General features: G+C 42.9%; 1 protein-coding gene across 12 annotated transcripts in view; it reads right to left on the bottom strand.

Annotated features, from left to right (window-relative positions):
* The window catches only part of ZNF532 (zinc finger protein 532), a 103,472-nt gene that overhangs the window by 34,648 nt on the left and 47,385 nt on the right, over positions 1–21,439 (bottom strand). For 11 of the 12 annotated variants that reach the window (XM_019640620.1, XM_019640628.1, XM_019640625.1 and 8 more), the window contains 2 exons: positions 16,269–18,631; positions 3,544–3,725 (listed from right to left, as the gene is read on the bottom strand). In XM_019640620.1, the coding sequence (XP_019496165.1) occupies positions 3,544–3,725; positions 16,269–18,614 (2,528 nt within the window). In that variant the 5' untranslated portion in view covers positions 18,615–18,631. Of the gene's footprint in view, positions 1–3,543; positions 3,726–16,268; positions 18,632–20,515; positions 20,723–21,439 lie in introns of all 12 variants that reach the window. The other variant, XM_019640619.1, reaches the window with a different exon arrangement.

The raw sequence follows: 21,439 nt of genomic DNA, 5'->3' as shown, positions 1-21,439 counted from the left end.
AAAATTGTAATACTCAATGTATACCAATAACAAAAGATGAATACAAGTCACGTGTATACATTTTTTGGCACCCCCGGTATTTGAGGGTTGTCTCTCTGTAGGCTCTCAAGTCTATAGGGTAATACCTTTAATACACCTGACAGGTGTGTTCCTGGATGAGAACCTGGTGGGGGGGAAGGTGCAGACGGGGCCTGCCTTCAGGAGGCAGTGCTCAGAGATTTCGTTTGCCTTAATCTAAGGTACTTCTAGTCTTAGGACCTCCCTTCCAAATTCCTGGAAGTCAACAGGAGTGGTGTGCTCTGGATTACTGGGTTGTCAGAAAAGTCATGACGTATTTTTTCTATGTTTTTCGTTGCAAAAATGCGTCATGACTTTTCTGACAACCCAATATATGTGTTCTATGAAGCGTGCCATGTTAACCTTTGCAAGCATTTTATAAAAATCGTTAGTTAGCATTTTAAATGACTTAAGGCATAATGTTCAGCAGCATATACATTAAAAACATTACAAACAAAAGGAGAATAAGTAAGGAAAGCATCATTAGCCTAGCTACTATTATTTTAGGCAATAAAGCCACCCAAATATGTTGAAAGTATTTTGGGTTAACTTTAACTTCTGTTGCCTTGAACTGGTTATTACTGATCCTCTCTGGGCCAGTTTCTCATTTGTAAACTGAGAAGATCATTTTTTAGTCCTTCCCAACCCTAGAAGCCTGTGATTCCTATGGAAGAGAAAGAATACATAAAACAAAAATAGATGAGTTACTAATGAAACGGAAGTGTCCTCTACACGATGAATCAAGCAAAAGATGTTTTTTCCATCAAGGGTAGAAAGGTGATGTTCAAAGGGCAAAAGACCAAGGAAGGGCAAAAAGAAAGAAAGAGTTCATTCTCTGAAGTTGCCTGGATTGAGAAGAAGAGATAATCCTAAAGAAAATAAACAGGAAGTTGAAGAATCTATAGTTGATGAAGGAGGCAGTTAAGGCTTGGTCCAAATAGCATCAATGGAGGCCAAGGGAAAAACCTCCTTAATGTAAAGAAAGAAAGAAGAGAATTAAAAAGAACTAAGAAAAGAGAAAGTTGTAAAATATCCACCTACAAGTGGAAGAAAAGGTTCAAGGACAACGAGAGGCCAGCAGGGAACGTAAATAGACAAACAGAAGACAGAGTTTGAAAGGCTCACACAGTATCCTAATGCTACTAAAAATAAGTCTATTAATAAATATGTAATCTACCTCAAATCCTTTGTGTTCTGGGTACCCAATCAAGTTTCTCTTTATTTTTTAATTTAAGAAAATGTTTACAGCATACAATCTTCTAATTCTGCTTTCTAGATGCAGATCCAATTAATTGAGAAGCAGGAAAATTCAGATAAACACTTGACTTTTACCATATCAACCAGGAGCTAGACATGACCCCCTAAATGTTTGGGAGATGCAATATGATCAAGAAGAGAGAAAAAAATGGGGCATAGTGAATCCAGAAGAGACCATATAAGACATGGGAGCCGTGTCAGACTCATCTGCCTAAAAAAAAAAAAAAGAAAGAAAAAGAAAAACACTGGAGTGCCAAAAAGGAAGGGAAAACATACAAGGCCGAGGGGCTGCTAAGCCCCCATCAAATATTGGACTGGACCATTATTTGAAACAGCAAGAAAAAAACTAAGGTCAAATTATTTTCTCATCTAATGAACTAAACTTAAGAATATACAAACAGTATTTTGACAGCTCTTGTAAGCCTCATGTCCAGGGGTAAAAAAATCTATACTAAGCACAACAATTTTAGTAAAAAAGTCAAAATTCCAAATTTAAGCAACTCTATGAATTGGGGGGAAAAAAAAGAAAAAGAAAAGCAAGGGATGGGCTTTTCCAAATGAGCTAATTACTTTTAGCTGCCTGCGGAGCCTCTATTTTAATTTAGGAAAGCTACCAGGAACAGCTAGAATGATACAAGTCTAACTTCCTTTATTCATTCCAACCTAAGTTTACGTTCATTATACTAGAAAAATAGACTAAACGTCTGAGCTAAGTTTGGCAACCGTTAAGAGATCATCACTCAAAAAACAACAAAAAATTAAAACAAACAAAAACAAATTTTAAAAAAACTGAAGAAAAGAACATCACACAGGACATGTTGTGGAACTGCTTTCCATCATTAAACAAAGAATCCAGTACTGACAGTTTCAAAACATGGGGAAAGATTGAAAACATAACTGCGTATAGACTTTGTGTATGGACTCAAGGGCACCTTCAATGTGCACCTCCCCCCACAAGCACTTAGCATGCATTTCGATTGTCCTGTTTTACTCTCTGACATCCCAATGGAGACGGAGTTGAGCATCACACCAATTTTATAGACAGGGCCCCACGGCACAGAGAAAATGCATGAATTACCATGTAATTTGTGGTAGAACTGGTACCAAAAACTCTGGTTTCTTAACTTCCAAACCAAAGGTTTTCTGGCAGGGTAGACCCTAATCCATTAAACGTTTGTGCATCACAGGTTTGGAGGCATAAGATAAAAATGTGAAGCATGTCTCTCTTAATGTTAGAAAAATGGACATAGCCACCTAGGAATTGGTGATGCCAGAACCTAAATTTAACTGAAATAAAACTGGGAAATTATACCAACTGGACTTCATTTTTATAAAACATAACTGTATTACAACCAAAAAAATAATAATAATCCCTGTATATTAACAGTCTAACATTAAAGATACCAGGCAACCAAACCCTTAAGTTTAAGATAAACACACAATACAGTAATACCTCTATTAACAAAGATACTGTGTTAGCAATGACTGATTTTCTTGGTGGGCATTCATTGGGTCAAAATATAAAAGGCACAGGAAGGTCACACAGGGGAGGATAAGGTTCAAATACATCATCACTCAGTATTAGCTAAGCTAACATTAGACTTGGCAGATGTTGTAAAAGGTACATCTGAGCATCTTAAGGGGGCAGTGAAAGGGATCCTAGTTAAGATGTGTGGAGATAAGGGAGCAGCCTGAACTCAGGTAAAGGAGAAGGAATAAAGGAGCGTTATCTAGGGGGGAAGGCTCTTCCACAAACAGCAATGTTAGGAAAGAACACACACCCAGTCCTTCAACATGCCACAATAAAAATAAGGAACCACCGCACCCCTTCTGTTTTGATTAGAGGAGAGGAAGCATTAAGAGGGACAGAAGTGCATGGGATTGTTGCAGGGGTTAAAATGCAGAGAGCATGACAACAAAAGGATGCTAGAAAGGGTGCCGAAAGCAAAGGGTCTCACCGTCAGTGAAAGCCAGACCTTGCCACATGCACACTTGTGCCTGGAAGGAGGGGCCCCCTTTACCCTCAGCTTTGTGTGGGCCAGAGGGCCAAGGCCGCATTAAAAAAATTCCAACAGATCAACTCTACTGCAAACGAGCGTGGCTCCCAGAGGATCTGTTAATCGAGGTATCACTGTACCACCCTGCCCCCTATGTGCACAGGCCACGCCATACACTGGGCAGCTGTACGTGAATGAGCTTTACTGGCACGCAAGTGAACGATATACTGACCGATAACCAACTCTCCGCGTGTAGTGCAGACAGTTCTTGGTGACGTGGGTCTGGAAGTGCACCGACCTGCAGATGGCCCCGCACTCGGGGCAGGTGTAGGGAGATTTGTGCTGATGGATTCTCTGGTGTGATGCAAAGCTGCACTGGTTAGGAAGCAGCATCTGGCAGATAGTGCAAGTCTTCTAAACAAACCAAAGGGGGAGACAGGGTTGGTCCTACGAAGTACTTTCTCATACGCAAAGAAGCTTGGTTAAACCTCACAATCATTACACATCGGTCATTTCAAATAACGACGGTAATCGATGCTAAGCCCAAGGAACAGGTTAAATCTTGAAAGTTAAATGTACAATGTAAAATTCCTTACCCTGTAAAATATAAAAGTCGTATGTTCTAAGTAGTCAGGCTCATCCCCAAGTATAAGGTAAAGAGAATGTCGGCTTTAGGTGGAGCTCCAATTTTGTTACTTTTGCATTTTGTTTAGCATGAAGAAGAGGTATTCTTGCAAATTATGTAAGCAAATCAATGTTAATGTATAATTACAAGTTTATGGGCATCTATCGTGACAACAGTCACAATTCCCACAACTCAAAAACTTTCTTCAAAAGAATAAAAACTAACTAGAGGCTATTCCAGTATCTGTTATTTTTTAAGTCATTTCGGTTAAAATCTGAAATACAGGAAGTATAGAAGAATGGCCATAGCAATCTATTGTTATTTTTTGTGCATGAATTGATCTTTAGATGGATTAACTGGACATTATATGATTTATAATTAAAACCAATTAACTCAAGTTCAGATACATAAATTTTAGTCATTAAATGGAAACTCTATGTAGAGCTTAAAATCGAATCACATATAAAATAGAGGCTGAAATCTTCTTTGGAGAAGGCTCTACATAGTTGACTAACCAGGAAAAACTGAAATACACTATTTTTCATCCCTTTAGATATAAGCACTAAACATGGCATCTTTTTAAAACATAAAAAAAGAAAGCTTAAAGCAAATATAAACTGAATACTGACTACTTCCATTCCAAAAACAAACCTAACATAGCACAGGATAAAATGTGTTTGAATACTATTTGGATATTCACACAAGTGTCTACTGTGTTCTAAAATGTACAATTTGTATTAAAGTCTGTTGAAGAAAGCCTAAAGATATAGACTCTAGATAAGATTTAAAATGATCTTTGATATTGACAACAGAATGGTGACATTTTTAAAAGACTTTATTTTTGTAGCTTTTGAATCAAGCCCCAAAATTAAGGTTTAAACTTCTGAGCAACTTAGACTAAGAAAAATCAGAAACTCACTTGCAATTTCTTTCTTGGTTTTCTCCTGAAAGAACTAAAGTACAAATTTTATCCCACAAAATGTTTATTATAATCACAAAAGAAGAACATTACAGGCAACTTTGACGAGGTTAGCATCATTAGAAAATAGCATTCCTTTTCTAATAACAATATTCCAAAGGTTAAAACAAACCACAGCAAAGAAAACCAATCAACGGATTCATTAATTATAAGATCCTGTTGACATCTACCTTATCACAGGTAATCATTTATTTCTCTGGACTCAAGTTTTCTATCTACTCCCACCACAGGCAGTGAATCATAATGTCTGAATTTCCACAGGCATCTTAGAATGTCTTGCACTTACTTAGGAATAAAATCAATATATTCTATACTAAATTCAAAACACATTTTAGAAAAGATACTGAACCCATTCCACCATAAGCCAAGTGATGTACTCACTGCTTTAAATAAATACATTCAAATACAGCATCTCATGTAATTCTCATAATCATCTATGAAGTAGGTAATATTATGTCCATTTTACAGATGAGGAAATGAAGTTCGGAGTAGTTAAGAAACTCGCCACGGCCCCACAGCTATTAAACGTTAAGAACCAGGGTTTGAACTGGGCTCTGACTACTTCCAAGGCCTGTGCTGGAATGCTTGTGACGAGTGGCGTGGGGGTTACAAGGAATGAACAGACAAATACACACAGGAAAACTGTTAGCAAACACACCTGAATACCAATGGTGACCATTATATGTTAGGAATATAGGTGATACCCCTCCCTCCATAGCTTCTATTTTATGTAAAACAATGTGGTTATACTATTTTTACAATAGGGGAAAACAGTAACGAAAATAGAAAATCTACAAAGGAAACAAAGTATATGTCCCGTAAAAGCTGAAAAAAATTTCCACATTCTCTCTCAAGATACGTTAACAAACATCATTCATAATACAGAGAAACTCAATAACGAATTGCTTAAATACTCTTCCTATTGGACGTTTATGTTTATAATACAATATAACTATATAAATTGTGATGGATGTGTTGGTGGATGAAAAGGCTTTGTTTCTAACAAGTTAACAACAAAATAAGTCTCCAGTTATTCAATTAAAAATAGGTTTTATAAATTAAAGGTTCTTTACAACAGAAATTACTGGCTGCAGAGCCTATGAAAATGTTTTAGAGTAACAGGGTCACCTAAACACCAACACTGCAATACCAACCTCTCGCGCACCAGTTCTTAGAGAGGGAAGTGTTCCCTTCCAGATGCACTGTGTGTTGGGGAGGGTCCCCTGGGTCCCCTGGGGCTCGGTGAGTGCCGCTGGCAGCCATTCTAGCACCACCACCACCAGCCCAACCAGCTATAGGAATATGCATTCCTCCCTGTCCACTGAGAGGCTCCTCGTACAAGGAGAAAGTGGGGGTCAGTATGGACTACAGCCCCAAATCAAGGTGCTTTCATATTCTGCACAGACTGAAATGGGAGAATTCAGTCACTGGGGAATCCGGTTGGATACAGACCTTATCTTCAGTTTATACATAGAGATGCGTATGTATGTATCCACAGATGCTGTATTTACTCCCACATCTCTCTGTTTACCTGCTTCCACTCTTCGCCTCCACTCCATTTTGAGAAAAGGCATGCTGTTTGGGTTGTAGGCATCTTCCTCCTTGATGCTTGTGTGATACCAACAGTTTTAAACTTGCACTAGTACAGTTTACCTAACTGTACTCTCTAGAGTTTTATCGCTGGACCTGTTTTAGATAATGCTGTTATCCCTGCTTCCTGATATAGTGGTGATGCAAAGGGGTCTATCCTATGAGCTTCTCTGGGGTCCTTTGCATTTGTGGCCAGGACACTCATTCTCTGAATTTAGGGGACGTATTAGAGCAGAGGCGCAGACTTTCTTTCCTTTTCTTTAATCAAAGGAACTACAATGTATTTTAAAACTAGCTCTGTATGAGTTGAGGCTATTTACAAGAGGAAAAAGCAATTTCACGTGACAGTGCCTGCCTTCTGCCTAGAAAAAAGTATAAAAAAACGCACTTAAATGGTTTCATGTGTCTTCTGACATTTTACTTATATCATCTGAATACGGATAAACATTTTCAGTCCTTAGGTAATAAACAGCTAACTTATACTGTGGGGCAGACTCATTTGCTCAGAGAACTGTTACTTTTTAAAGTAAGATACTACTTTTCAAAAGTCAGGTAACAGAGAAGGCTATAGAAAAACCAGAGCTGGAAAGTAATCAAGTTCCATCCTTGACAACTAGTCACACTGCGCCTTCTCTGGCCAACCCGGGCCCTCACATCCATGGCTGGCAAGACATACAGGCTGCGGGGGAGAAGGACCGGGGCACAATACGGCCCTATTAGGGACTCAGAGATGCCTGAGTAACTTGGAAGACAAGTCTCTGTGTTGCAATTGATATTTTAGAGAGGAAAACCACATAGAAAGGTACAAGGAAGGGGCAAAGTGAGAAAGGATAGAGATATGTGAGTAAATTCAGCATATATTTATGCTTAAATTTCAAAGAGATCAAAAGCCTGCGACAGCCTGAAACATCTAAAGGTCAAAGCACTGCCAACTTCACAGCCCAGACGCCATGCACGCTGTTTCTGCCTTATTAACAGCAGTTTCATAATCTTCTGTCCACATATAATCACCAAAAGTAGTCATAATAAAGTATACCAGTTTGTTTTCTAGCTTTCACTTTCACACAATAACACAATGAGAACACAGTGAAAGCTTTTCATTTCAGATCTCCCTTAAATGACAATAACACAAAACAAGAATTGCAGCAGAAATGACTATATATGCCTTTTCTCCCAAAGCTAGCTGGTTGTGGTGGTTTCGTCTTCAAATCATTGTGCTATACTAAAATCCTCTAATAAGAGATGATAGTTCAATGAGCAAGAGTTCAAACAGCGGTATGGTTGACACCCATCATCCACTCATCCACTCAGGTGATAATCACTGGAGAATATAGGTACACTAAGGGTTGATGACACTGAAACAAAAACTGGGACAGGACTAGTCTAACCAAAATGAGTAACAAGCACTTAGGAGGGCAGGACCAAACACCGGAAGTCGTGAATCTTCAGATAATGATGATATTTCTGGCAGGTGAGGGGACTGAGGTGGGCTCCACGGTTTCCAGGAGAAGCTGCCTGAGCAGAGTTTGTCTAGAAATGAGAGCTGGCTGGGCTGCTCAAGACAATGTTATGTTAATGATGCCCAGAAAGTTCCTGCAACTAAACCGAATCAGCAATCTCTGAAAATGAGGACCGCTGAAGATAAGTCACCTTGAAGCTGAGATGGACGCAACCCAAGAGTCCATTCTCATGATTCCCAGAGTCCTGCACCTGTAAAAAGCTATGCGTCTGTACCCATAGGTAATCAGCATGGCCAAGGGGAAAGAATAATGAACTAGTAATAAAGAAATCTTGTCGTGAGTCCCGATTTTGCCACTAACTGGGCATTTGTTTCTTCAAGTGTAAAACAAAAGGGCTGACCAAAGGACGTATACCGGCCTCTGATTCTGTGGCTGATGTAGAATTCTACAGGAAGAAAGCTAATTTCACCAATTAAGAGGTCACAGTGCGCATCTCCAGTCTGTACTTGCCTAAATGCAGTCATGGTTTTACAGGGAGGTGAAGCAACGACATTCCAATACACTGAAATATCAACTATTAAAGCTACAGTTGTCAGCTCCTAAATACTTCATGGAGAAGACAAAAGTGTCTCTCGCCCCTCCACCCACTCCTTTCCTCACTGTGCCCCAAAGCAGGGATTATTAATCAGGCAGGTAGGAATACAAACCCCAACCTGGGCAGACGGACTGGTGTCCAAAGTCAAGTGTCCATGTGCTCCCTTTTTATTGCTCCACTTGGTGCCGCGATGCGGGGACAGGGGAATGACCCGCCGAATAGGCCCCACCCTCCCGCCCTCTCTCGCAGCGCCTGGTCCTCTGGCGGGTAACCGGACACAGGCAGGGCAGTCTAACCTAGGCCGAAGCACACCTGGGATCCTGTCCCATATGACGGACCAGACTGTGACAGACTTCCACGGCGTGGATGAGGGCTTGGGGAATGAAGGGCCAGGAGAGCCTCGAGCTGAACCATCGAGTTCAACCCAGCTCTGCGCAGGGACCTGCACAAGAGGGCTCGCTGAGCATAGGGCCAGTTCATCAAAAAGTGGACTCTGACTCTCTCAGGTCATCGTTACTTTGTATAGACTGTCCACAGGACATCTATAAGAGGAGAGACTGGCAAGGCAGAATCCAGCAAATGCCACCAAAACCTAACTTCATCCCATGACATACTGGCAAAGTCACAAAAGGCTAACCATGCACGATGGGGGATGGTGAAATGAGATCTTTTCTAGCACGCATGGCCACAGGTGGTGTCAACAGAAAAAGACCCTCCGCTGTGTTCCAACAAGCACCCTTGGAAAACTCAGAAAAGGGTCCGATCAAACCATGAACGGAAGTTAAAATCTAAACGGGGAGAAAATGAAACATAAAAAGTGAAGGAACACGGTAACTGCACTAAACGAAGAAAAGATTGTTCTCAAGAGAAAGGCTGAGGTCTTCAGCAGCTGGACTCCACAGGTGCGAAAGGTGGAACAGCTGCCCCTTACTCCTGGCAGCTTGTACAGAAGGGCTGAGACAAAGCGTGTCTGCACTGGGCAGGGGACATGACTGCGACTCAGAGAAGAGATAAGTCCCGGATGGGCTGCTGTCCTCCCAGGAAACCTAGTTCTAAAAAGCAACTGCGCATCACAGCTAACTAACGCCTCCGACTGAGCCGAACAATGAATGTGACTACGGAATCTCTCCTTGGAGACAGGATGGTTACTTTCAGACGTTTATACAACAGTGAAACTTTCACTCCTAGGAAAGTGGACTAAAGGTACCTTTCTCTATGCCTTCCACTAAGCACAACTAACAGGATGGCTACTTTCAGACGTTTATACAACAGTGAAACTTTCACTCCTAGGAAAGTGGACTAAAGGTACCTTTCTCTATGCCTTCCACTAAGCACAACTAACGCTCCTGGGCATTATACATAAAGCAAACATAAAAAGCCCCTGAAAGGCGGGGAGAAGGCAGCAGGCTGGCTAGGGATCTCGGGACCCAAGGAATAACAAGACACAGTGGTGAGTTCTCGGGGTTTCTTTTTGCCTCACAAATACCAGATTTGAAGCTGAAGAAACTGACCCCCCCAGAAATGCCGATGGGTAGAGACCCCCCCACACACACAAATACACAAAAAATCCCCAACAAAAACCTGCTATCTTTAGCCCAAAAACCAGAAAAGGGGCAACCCAGCAAAAGAGAAAACTTTTAGACAATGACTGCTCTACTACAGCCAAACACCACAGGAAAAACTGTGGCCCCCACGCACTATGCCAAGTTTAGGTGAAGCCCAGACCTCTGCGCTCTTGAGGCTGTAGTAAGGTGCCCCAGTACCCCTGCCAAGACAGTATCAGAGATGGCCAGTGGGAAAGTGAAAGTCTTATCCCTATCAAGTGATAGAGTCCCTCTTCCAGCCCAGTGGGTGTTTAAAAATCATCCCAAGAGAAATCTCCGGGCCCAGGTGGCTTTACTGGAGAATTCTACCAAATATTTTAAGAAAAACTAACACCAAATTATACATTCTTTTCCCAAAAAAATAGAAGAGAAGGGACTACTTCTCAATGTATTATATAAAGCTAATATTAACCTATCCAAAATCAAGCAAAGACAGTACACAAAATAAACCTATATGAATATAGATGTAAAACTATAACAAAATATTAGCAAATATAATTCACAATATATAAAAAAAAATTATACAGCCTGACCAACTGGGATTCATTTCAGGGATGCAAGACTGATTCAACATCTGAAAATTTAATGTATTCTACCTTCCCCCAAACCAAACAAACCCTAAATCCAATCAATGAGTTCAACAAAGTCATGAGTAATATGATAAATATACAAAAATTTATTGTATTTCTATATCTCAGCAATGAACATGTGAACATTGAAAAATACAATACCGTTTATAATTGCTAGAAAGGAAGGAAGGAAGGAAAGAAGGGAGGGAGGAAAGAAGGGAGGGAGTAAATGCAGAGGACTTACATGATGAAAACTACAAAATGATAAAAGAAATCAAAGAAGATCTAAATAAATGGAGAGACATTCTTTGTTCATGGATATCAATTCTCCCCAAACTGACATACAGGTTTTACGTAATTCTTATCAAAAACCCCAGCTAGATTTTTGTACATACAGTCAAGACTATTCTAAAATTTATATGGAAAGGCAAAAGAACTAGAATAGCTAAAAACAATTTTGAGAAAAAAGAATAAAGTTGGAAGAATCAGTCTACCGGATTTCAAAACATTTTATAATTACAACAGTCAAGATTGTGTAATGCTGGTGAAGGGATGAATGTGTACATCAATGGAACAGAACAGAGAACCCAGCAATAGCCACACATAAATATGCCCAACTGATATCTGACAAAGGTGCAAAGGCAAAGCAATGGAGGACAGCCTTCTGGATAAATGGTGCTGGAGGAAGTGGACCTGCGTAGGCAAAAATAAATAAGTAAACCTCAACCTAAGTCTCACACCTTGTACAAAAATGAACCCAAGTGGACCATGGGCTTAAATGTAAAACATAAAACTACAAAACTTTTAGGAAAAAAAAAAAATTGGGAGAAAATTTTCAGGATGTAGAACAGAGAGTTTTTAGACTTCACACCAAAAACACAAGTTATAAAAGGGAAAACTAATAAAATTGGACTTCTCAAAATTAAAAAACTTTTGCTCTGCCAAAGATCTATTTAAAAGACGAAAAGATAAGCCACAGGCAGTGAGAAAAGACTTACAACCACATATCCAACAAAGGGCTAGTATCTAGACTATATCAAGAACACTTAAAACTAAACAATAAAAAAATCTAATTAGAAAATGAGCAAAAGACATGAAGAGGCATTTCACCAAAAAAGATATACAAATGGCAAATAAACAAGTAAAAAGATATTCAACATCATTAGCTACTGGTGAACCGCAAATTAAAACCACAATGAGCTATTACTAGACACCTATCAGAGTGGCTAAAATAACATCACCAAAAGCTCACGAGGATGCAGAGAAACTGGATCCCTTATACACTGCTTGTGGAATATAAAATGGTACAGCCACTCTAGAAAAGAGTTTCTTAAAAATCTAAATATGGGGCCAGACGAGTGGCATGTTGGTTAAGAGTTGGCTTGGGATGCCAGTTCTAAGCAGCAGGGCCCCGGTTCAGATCCCACATAAGGGCCAGTGACACTGCGCCCTCTACAGCTAAGATGGTGAACAACAGCTCAACCCTCAGGTGGGCTGCTGTGAGTCGCCAGCAATGGCGTAGGCTGCAGTGGGGCTGGCCGGCAGCTGGCGTGAGCTTTCGTGAGCTGCTGTGAGCGGCCGTCCAATGGCCGGTGAGCGACTGCCTCACCTGGGAAGAGTGCAATGATAATACCAACATGGGCCAGTGAAGCAACGTCCTCCACAACTAGACTGACGAACAAAAAGGACAACAACTTGTCTGCTCCTCTCCCCCAATTCCCCAATAAAATAAAATTTAAGAAAAAATATAGTATCAGTCTTAAGGTTTATAATTTAAAAAAAAAATGTAAATATGCAACTACCATAGAACCCAGCAATTGCACACCTGAGCATTTATCCCAGGTAAATAAAAACTTATGTTCACACAAAAAGCTGTACACGAATGTTTATGGCAGCATTATTCAGAATTGCTCTAAACTGGAAACAACGCAGACATCCTTCGATGACTAAATGCTTAAACCCCCTGTGGGCATACAGCCATGCGATGGAATACTACTCAGCAATAAAAAGGAACAAATTATTGATACATGTGACACCCTGGATGAATCGCCAGGGAATGATGCTAACTGAAAAAAGCTAGTCCCAAAAGGTTTTAAATGGTATGGCTCCACCGATAGAGCATTCCTGAAATGACAAAATTAGAGAAATGGGGAACTTATTAGTGGTTGCCAGGGTTAATTAAGAAGGGGGGCGGGGGGCTCTAAAAAGGCAGCATGAGAGATCCTTGTGGTTACGGAAATACTCTGTGTATTGACAACACCCATGTCAATAACCTGGTCACGATAACTGTTCCAGTTTTGTAAGATGTCACCACTGGGGGACACTGGATAAAGGGCACACAGGCTCTCTCTGTAGTATTTCTTACATGGCTCTCAAGTGAGCTCAAAATAAAAAGCTAAATTTAAAAACATGAATGATTTGAGAAGACCCAAGAACATGAGCACAGGACACTTCAGCATATTCAGGTAAAATTTAAAAATGATATTGTAATGTGAAGTAGATAGCGGGCAGGAGGAAGAGAGGGACGTCCCGGATGTCAGCAACAGAGGGAGGAGAGAGGACGACCCCCGCAGCCAGTTACGTCCAGTACATCTTCTTCTCAGCCTGGGCAAGTCAAGCGCTGAGAGGCAACGAGTGAGGGGTGGTGGCCCTGTTAGTCTCGCTAGGGACCCCGAGGTCACACGCGTTAGCCTTCAGAACCCACAGAGACAGCAGGGCCCGTGCAGAAATCGCTGTGGATGACTCTCCAACTAAGACTCCTGGGCAGATGCAGGGAACCCTGCCCTGGGGAACTCTCGGGAAAGCCAGGGGAGAAAGCAAACGGGCAGCCGCAGGCACAAGGCTTACACTGCGCTGGGTTCCCATCCTAGAAAGAACGGCCAGGAGGTGAACCTGAAGGGGTGCGAACGACACATGTGAGGTGCTCTGCCCTTTCTCAGCTCACCAATGAGCTACCAAGAAGGTGAAGGTCGAAGGGGAAATGCAAAGTTTTAAATGCATGGATGTGGTGGACAACAGGAGAAAGAAAGAGCTCAGGGAAGACGGGTACTTGAAGCGCCATTAGTTCAACTTCTGAACGTTTTAAGAAGACGTGTTTTAAGTGCCATTCTCTTAAAGAGAGGCAACAGTTTACACAGGTGGATTTCTTTTTTCCAACTGAATTTAAGTTCACACATTGTGAAGTGGCCAACGGTCATGCGAATGGCAAACGGGAGACGATGCGATGTCTCTCTTCTCTCTTCGGCTCTTCCTGTCTTCAGCCCCACCTCTCACTGCCACTGTCACCTGATGCCACACCAGGTGACAGCGATGGGCAAGGACCACCCTACCTTCCACTACATTTGAGGCCAGTACAGCAACAGCCATAAGGATCCTACCAACCCCCCGGACTGTGGAAGACACGAGGGTGGGTTAGTTAAACTGAGTGTGAAGAAGGGGCAGCCACTCCACTGTCAGCCGGCACGGGCTGGGCTGCTGAGCACGGGGCCGGCCTGCCTGCCTGGGTCTGCACGGGAGCCCTCCGGCCGAGTGTGAGAAGAACGGGAAACTGTGGAGGAGCTCTTCTGGGCTAGGATTTTGATAAGAGGAGGGGAAATGGGGACTAGGAAGAGTGTAGCACGGGGCACGTTTATGTTGCCAGCCCAGTGGTGCCTGGACATGCAGGCAGCCGAAGCTCACTGAACAGGTGAGCCAAGTGGATGCTTAGCTAAGAAATAGAACAGGGCGGAATGTTTGGCCCTAGAGTTATTGTATATTCGGGCACAACTCATTCCTTAGTATTCCAGGTGAAACAGGTAAGCTGCGCTCTACACCTGTCCCAGTGAAACGCGAAAAGTCAAGGTGAAGCAACCACATGCACAGGAAGAGATGCTCATCTCCTTCCCCAGGGAAAAGAACCCCTACTTGACCACAGTTTGGCTGTTGCGCCTAAAGGTTAACAGAGAACAAAACCTAGGGGAATACAGGGAGGAAGGAAAATTCCTACCTTCCTGTCCTTGCCAGAGAAGGGAACCCAAAGAGAGCAGACATAGCTGAGAGCAGCTCAAGATGCCAGACACTGACCAGCACACACGAGCTAGGAGGGGGTGGGAGGGCCCTCCGAAGCAAGGACATACAAAATACCGGCAGACAGCAACAAGGCAACAGAACACGCAGAACTAAAGAAATGGGTTTGGGCTTTTTTTCTGCCTCCTTTTAAGATGGAAAGAAATGCCCTTTCAGTGAAGTGGTGACAAGATAAGAGGGCATCCAGATAAAGTCCAAGCACTGTCACTAGGATACGCTAGAAAAGTGACATCAATCACTGCCTTCTTGAGCTAGTTGGTCACTTCCCTCTTTCTGAGTGTTTTACTGTCAGAGCCCAAGAGACATTTAACATCCAACGCTGCAAGAATGTTCTCAAAACGCTTTATTGCTTCCATTTCCGCTAAACTGAAAACCCAGAGAAAAACAATTACTGAGGCATTCTTGATAGATCTGTTCCCCAAATTTCACACTACAGAGACCTTATTTTAGTCGTTGCCCTTCGGGAAGTGGATCATGGGGTCAATACTAGACATCTGAACCACAGCACACATCTCCTAATTCACAAGATACTGGAGGCAAATAAAGGAAAGATTAGCTTACCACTGGGTGTTCATAAGCAGACAACTGAGCCAGAGTAAACTAGCCCAAACTAGCCCCCTCCAACTTCCTAACTGTTCTCGTGTGGGTAATAACTTGTATGGTCTCTCTAGCTTGAATTTGTTTCATTCAACATGCCCAGTCATTTCCAAATGATGAGTATCATGTATTTGTAAAACACATTTATCTGTTTGCCAAAAATTGGCCTCTTGGAGAGAAGCAATGACAGAGATAAAAGGCTGGCTTGATGCCTATTGTGAAATGTATTTCACCTACATCAACTTACGCTTCAGCTTTTTTAAAAGCTGCAAACAAAGGCAAAGATATCCTATTTAAATGGAGATGGGTTTTCCATTTGTAGCTTAAATTCACTGCAGTGAAAAATATTACTGAACATACTAGATCCACATCTTAAGTTAGCAGGCCCAACATAAAAGTGGGTACCAATTACGTGTGCTTAACTATAAATGACAGGAATTATAAATGACAACAGGAAATTGTCACCAATAACTGAGGACCACTGGTGATATAGCCAGACTAACACTTAATTCAATGGGATGATACTATGATTAGCTAGATCTCAGACTTCTAACCTATTCCCACAGTCCAACAGTTTAAGAACTCTTTGCTTACCCTAAACTTAAGGTGCCATAACTCAACTAGTACATAGTTTCTGGCTAAAAGAATCAGCTTCCCTGAAAAAATTTTTAAGTAAGATTCACATTGTTCTATGAAAATAATCCTTTCTCTCATGTACATGCACACACGCGCGCGCACGCGCACACACACACACACACACACACACACACACACACGTAACTGAGCTCCCACCCCTAAAATCAAGGGCATCATATAGAGCGCTCATGTCTACAGATTCATCACCGAAACACCAAAATGTAAATGATACTCTACTTGTCCACTCGTATCTGCAGCCTGCTGGAAATGTGTAGCCAACGACGTCTCATCCTGGAAAACTTCATTGCACTCCAAACATTTCAGACTATGCCTGCAGAGCTTGGATGGGTCTTCATCCAGAGGCATAGCTGGAATGATGGGTGTGCTTGAGGGAGCTGATATGACGGTCCCGGTTAGGCCAGACTGAATTTTTGTTACAGTGTGCGTGCCGGCCCCCACAGAGCTCGGGAGAGCGGAAGGTGCAGCCGAAGTATTGCTTGACGGAGAAACAATCATTTGATCTGCAGGGACAGGCTTTAGAATCAAGTGGGAGCACTGCATGACCACTCCCTTTTCCTTATGCCCGCGGGCGTGGGAGAGGAGACTGCACTTGTTGTAGAAAACAAGGTTCTTTGTACAGTGGTTACACGTTACTTCGATGCGCACGCTGCGTCTGTCGTAGTGTTGAGTCAGGCTCTTTTCAAGAGCAAAGGAGTCGCCACACTCCAAGCACTTGTACCCACGGGTCGGTAACGTGATGCCTGCATTAGCAGGGGGACTGAGGTTGGGGATGTAAACTGGAACTGGGTTGACGCTGCTCAGCACCTTGTTGAAAGCTTCCACCACAGAGCTCTGCAAGGAAGACACCACCTGGACGCGAGACACCTTTTTGGGTGGTTGCGAGGCTGCTGCATTGATTATTGCCTGCTTTATTTGCTGCTGAGGTTTGGTTAGCACTTGGCGGAGCTCAGAGGTGGCCTGGGCGCCCTGAGGCAGAAGGTTAAGGTTGGCGAGGTGCACAGTCTTTGGCACAAGTTTGGCATTGGCCAGGCTGGACGCCGGCACCACGACGGTTTGCTGCTGGATGGCGTTGGCAGCTTTAATGATGGCGCTGCTGGCGCTCTGTACAGAGGCAGCAGAGATGACCGTGGCTTTGACCGTCGTGTTGTTAGCGAGCTTCAAATTAATGACTTGAGACCCCGCCGTCTTCACAGCGGACACTGGGAGGAAGGCAGTGGCCACGGGCTTAATAGTGACCTGTTTGGGGGTCAGCTCTGCAGGGGCCACTGCGTTGGTGACGACCGCCGATTGCAGAGGCGCTCTGGGGGGAGAGGAGAGGACGGCAGCTGAAGTTGGAGAGGACAGAAGCGACGTCACAGACGCCATCACAGGCCCTGTCTGCTCCGGAGGCTTTTTTCCAGAGTCAAGATCGACTTCTGGCAATACCCTTGTCACTGTTCTCTTTATTTCCCCAGATGATGTCTTAATGGTTTTTATGCGGACTTTGGGGATTGCTGGTGTCGACCCTGCAGGGGATGATGGAGATCCCTTGCTGCTGTTTTCACTTGAAATGCTCCTGGGGCTATCCGGCTGCTTTAGGGGCGCTTTTTTCGTCCCATCAATGAGACTCTGGGATTCTGGAGACTTTTCAATGGCTCTAGGACTATCATTTACTTCTTTTGGTAATGGAGACGATTCCCGTGAATTGCTCACTGGTTCTTTACAGGAGTCTGAAGCAGCCTTTTTAGCACTAAGAGCTGCAATTGCAGCTATGCACGAAGAAAGTTTGGAGGATGGCTTTGACCTTGATGGTGCCACGCTGCCAAGGGTGGTATCATTCTTCTCGGAGCTCAGCTTCCCGTCATGGACCCTGTTTTCAAGCGCCTTTTCAGAGTTTTCCTTCGATTTATCCTCCATTTTTCTGGCTTTAAAAGGTTCATAAACGCTCAGATTTATAGAATTTGTTTCTGTTTCTCTCTTAACAACTTTGTTTTTATCTATATTGCCTGATGTAGAGATTCCGGTTTTGCTTAAGTTTTCCCCTCCAAGTACCTTTAGTTTATCATAGTCCTGTTGGGGAGCCGACCCCGTCAACACATTGGATCTAAAACTTGAACGCATGTCCTCTTTATCAGGGGGGTCGTCCACCTCTATCTTCTCATCGTCATCAAACTCTTCAGCACTGGAGATAGGGCTAAACTGGCTGAAAGTGGAGTCTTTTAAAGTCACCTCTGAGGTAGGCACATCTCCTTTCAAGGACTTTGATCCATCTTTACTATAACCGTCAAGAGAGGTCGCTGTGAGAAACCCATTGTGTAAGCCATTGCCTGTGGGGGTGTGGCCATCTTTCTCAGCGCCTTCGGAGGAATCGATGTTCCGCACGTTCTTCACAATAACGCTGACGCCAACGTCAGAAGAGGATGGCGTGTGGGAGTCATCGTCTCCATGAGCATTCTGCTTGATGTGGCTTTCCTGGTCATCGTGTCCAGATTCAATAGCTGCTTTAGGATCGACCATATCTGGGATGTCAAATGCTGCCAGGAGGTCGTCAAAGTCTGGGGTCTTCATATCCCCCATGGTCATGAATTTGATCAGGTGTTCTGTTAAACAAACAGAAAATAATTCCATCAGCAACTGGCATTTTGTCACAATGAGATAAATACCCCTATAGGATTTACACCAGCACAGTGATGATTCCCAAGAAAGGGCAAGTTGGTAACTAACTGCACAGTTAATGTAACTACGAAATTCTGATTCAAAGTGAACAAACATCCTGACAATATGAGTAAAGCCTTGATAATTGTAGCTTCAAAGTAATTCCTCCAAAACGCTGTACAGCATGAGCAGTGTGTGTGGCAGCTCTTTAAGGAGAATGAAAGTGATCGAATCTGTTATTGCATGGAAAGCAGGTTTTGATGTAACAACTAGAAAATGTGTCATTTATCACTGGATTCATCACACTATTTTCACAAAAAGCTACCTCCAAACATTCTGACTTGACGACATTTAATTCCACTGGCAAAATTATCACTATTATAGTCACTGTCAGATTCGCGCAGGCTATCAAATTAAAAGACACATATTACAATAAAAAAACCAACTACAGATATCAATTCACCCACAGAAGACATAAGCATCCCCACCCACCATAGGATATCTACTGCTCACAAAGCTCCACCGGGGATTTTTAAAAGTCCCTAAGGAGCTGATTCCAGTTTTCATTTAATCCTAATTTTCTCCATCATGTTAGGGGAAAAACACCCTCCTGGCAGAAAACTACAGCGTCCCTCCCTCCTCCTCCCCTAGTTCAGCGGTTGTAATGCCAAGGTAACACACAGCTGTTGCCACCCAACACAGTTGTGCAAGTGGCTGTGGCAGCTGAGGAAGGCCCTTCCACGAACTTACTCTCAGTGTGTAACCAACATGGACCTGAGGACTGACGAGCCCGGGAGAAGGAAAGCCCCCACTTTTGCCCCTGAGCTCGGTATGGGTGGATAACGTTCTATGCAGATGAGTTCCCATTTGTGTCCGCAAAGCCCTGGGTCGTAGAGGGATGGAGAGTTTTGGGAAAATGGGCAATTACAGCCAGTAAAGATGAAGGGCATATACATAAATGAAGTGCTGGGGGGGGGGGTCTTTAAAAGGCGCCCTTCGCCACACCTGCAGAGAACAAGTGATTGTGGGGTTCAGATGAAACTCCCACTGTAGGAGAGATCTTTCTCCTCCCTGAACCCCGAGGGCACGCCATCTCATGGTTCTGTCATTTTCTGGTATGTACTACAGTATGTGTGCCCTTGTCTCTTCTCACCCGCTGACTGAAGCCTCACTCATCTTTACAGCATAAATGCCAGAAAACGAATGCACCACGTGTCAGCGGCCAGAACACTGGATTTATAACTGAAGAACAGGCCTAGACCCAGCTCTGTCACTCCCTCGCGCTGAGACCCTCAGCAAGTGAGGGTATCTCTTCCTTCTGCAGCGGAGGGAGGTAAGTGGCCAGAAAGAGAAGGAAGAAGGGAAGAGGGAGAATGAAAAATAGGACAGGGAAGAAGAACAGGAAACAATGTCAGAAGGGAAGAGGGTTACAGCTGATTTTAGGCAACTTTCAATGGAAAATTAGCCTGATTTGTGAATACGTAATCCTAGACTCTTTCTCTTTAGTATTTTCTATATTATTCCTCCTTTAAACCGGCTTTAGATCACTAAGAAGTTGTCTTCCACATTTTAATGAAGTATTTAATAATTTGTTTCCTTGTACAATCTGTAAAAGATCAGGCACTCCTAATAAAAGAAACAATACGAAGGTCAAGGCTGAACTTCTACTCAGGTGACAACATACATACCTTTGAAAACTCAAATAAACCACAAATCCATCAGCAGCTGCTAAGATACCCTCAGCATATTCACTCACTCTGGGACACGTCCAAACATGTCTAAGAATTTGGTTGGGAAAAACTACTGCTGAAGATGAAATAAACACTCACGGTTCAATAGGATCTGGAGAATAAATCACCTTCCATTCTCTTATGCCTCAGTTAATACAGATCTAAGGGAGTCCCACACACGTTTCTCTAGATGGTTTGCGTCACCTAGAGAAAACTCGCCCACACGGCCACTCTTCTTCTCTCAGATGGGTGGATGCAGGACCAGACAGGGAATAATGTATCCCCAGCGTCAAACCACAGCCAAGACTAAAAAAAAAAAGAGGTGCAGAGGAAACAAGACAGCAACACTGCTAAGCTCATACTGATGGGAAAATATCTATGAGAAGTCACACCCAGTGCAAAAGTCTGTGATGATGATTTTCTTTTTAAAACGAAATTGAACATTTAAACTGCAAACTATGAGGAATGAAAAACCATCGGTCAGATAATACATCTACATAAGAGTCCACTCACTTAATCCCTGAATGTCACCACTTTTACTTATAAGCATCATACTGTAGCTATAAATTGGATACTCACAATAAAAGCACCATTAGCAAAGCATCCCTCTGGTCTACCTTTACCAACCATGTTGATCCAAATTTATAATCACTGTCTTTATAGAACTCAAGGCACAGAAACATTAGCCACCCCCCAACCCCTCCCAGAGCTGAAGGTGATTTTTTAATGCCACCACTTATCCAGAGCTTGAACCCATAGAAGTCCCAGTGGCAGTTGGGCTCCTCCTAAGTCCCTCCATCCTTTGTTTACAGCTACACAGGATTCATGCCATTTGCTCTCTCCTTATGATTCGGGTGAGCAAAAAGAACCTAAGAGAGAGTTCAAATACGCACAGACGGTAAGCCCAGGAGACAACCACGAGAAATGATAAAAGCTCACCACGTGAACCAAAACTGGTTGAGTGACTGGCAGGTATTCTCTGCCCCTTTCTTCCTTCCCCTCTCCCCCTTCCTCTCTCTCTCT

The sequence above is a fragment of the Hipposideros armiger genome, unplaced genomic scaffold (genome assembly GCF_001890085.2).
Source record: "Hipposideros armiger isolate ML-2016 unplaced genomic scaffold, ASM189008v1 scaffold_52, whole genome shotgun sequence".
NCBI classification, from domain to species: Eukaryota; Metazoa; Chordata; class Mammalia; order Chiroptera; family Hipposideridae; genus Hipposideros; species Hipposideros armiger.
Note: the sequence above shows the minus strand (reverse complement) of the source record. Positions and strands in the feature narration are given on the sequence as shown.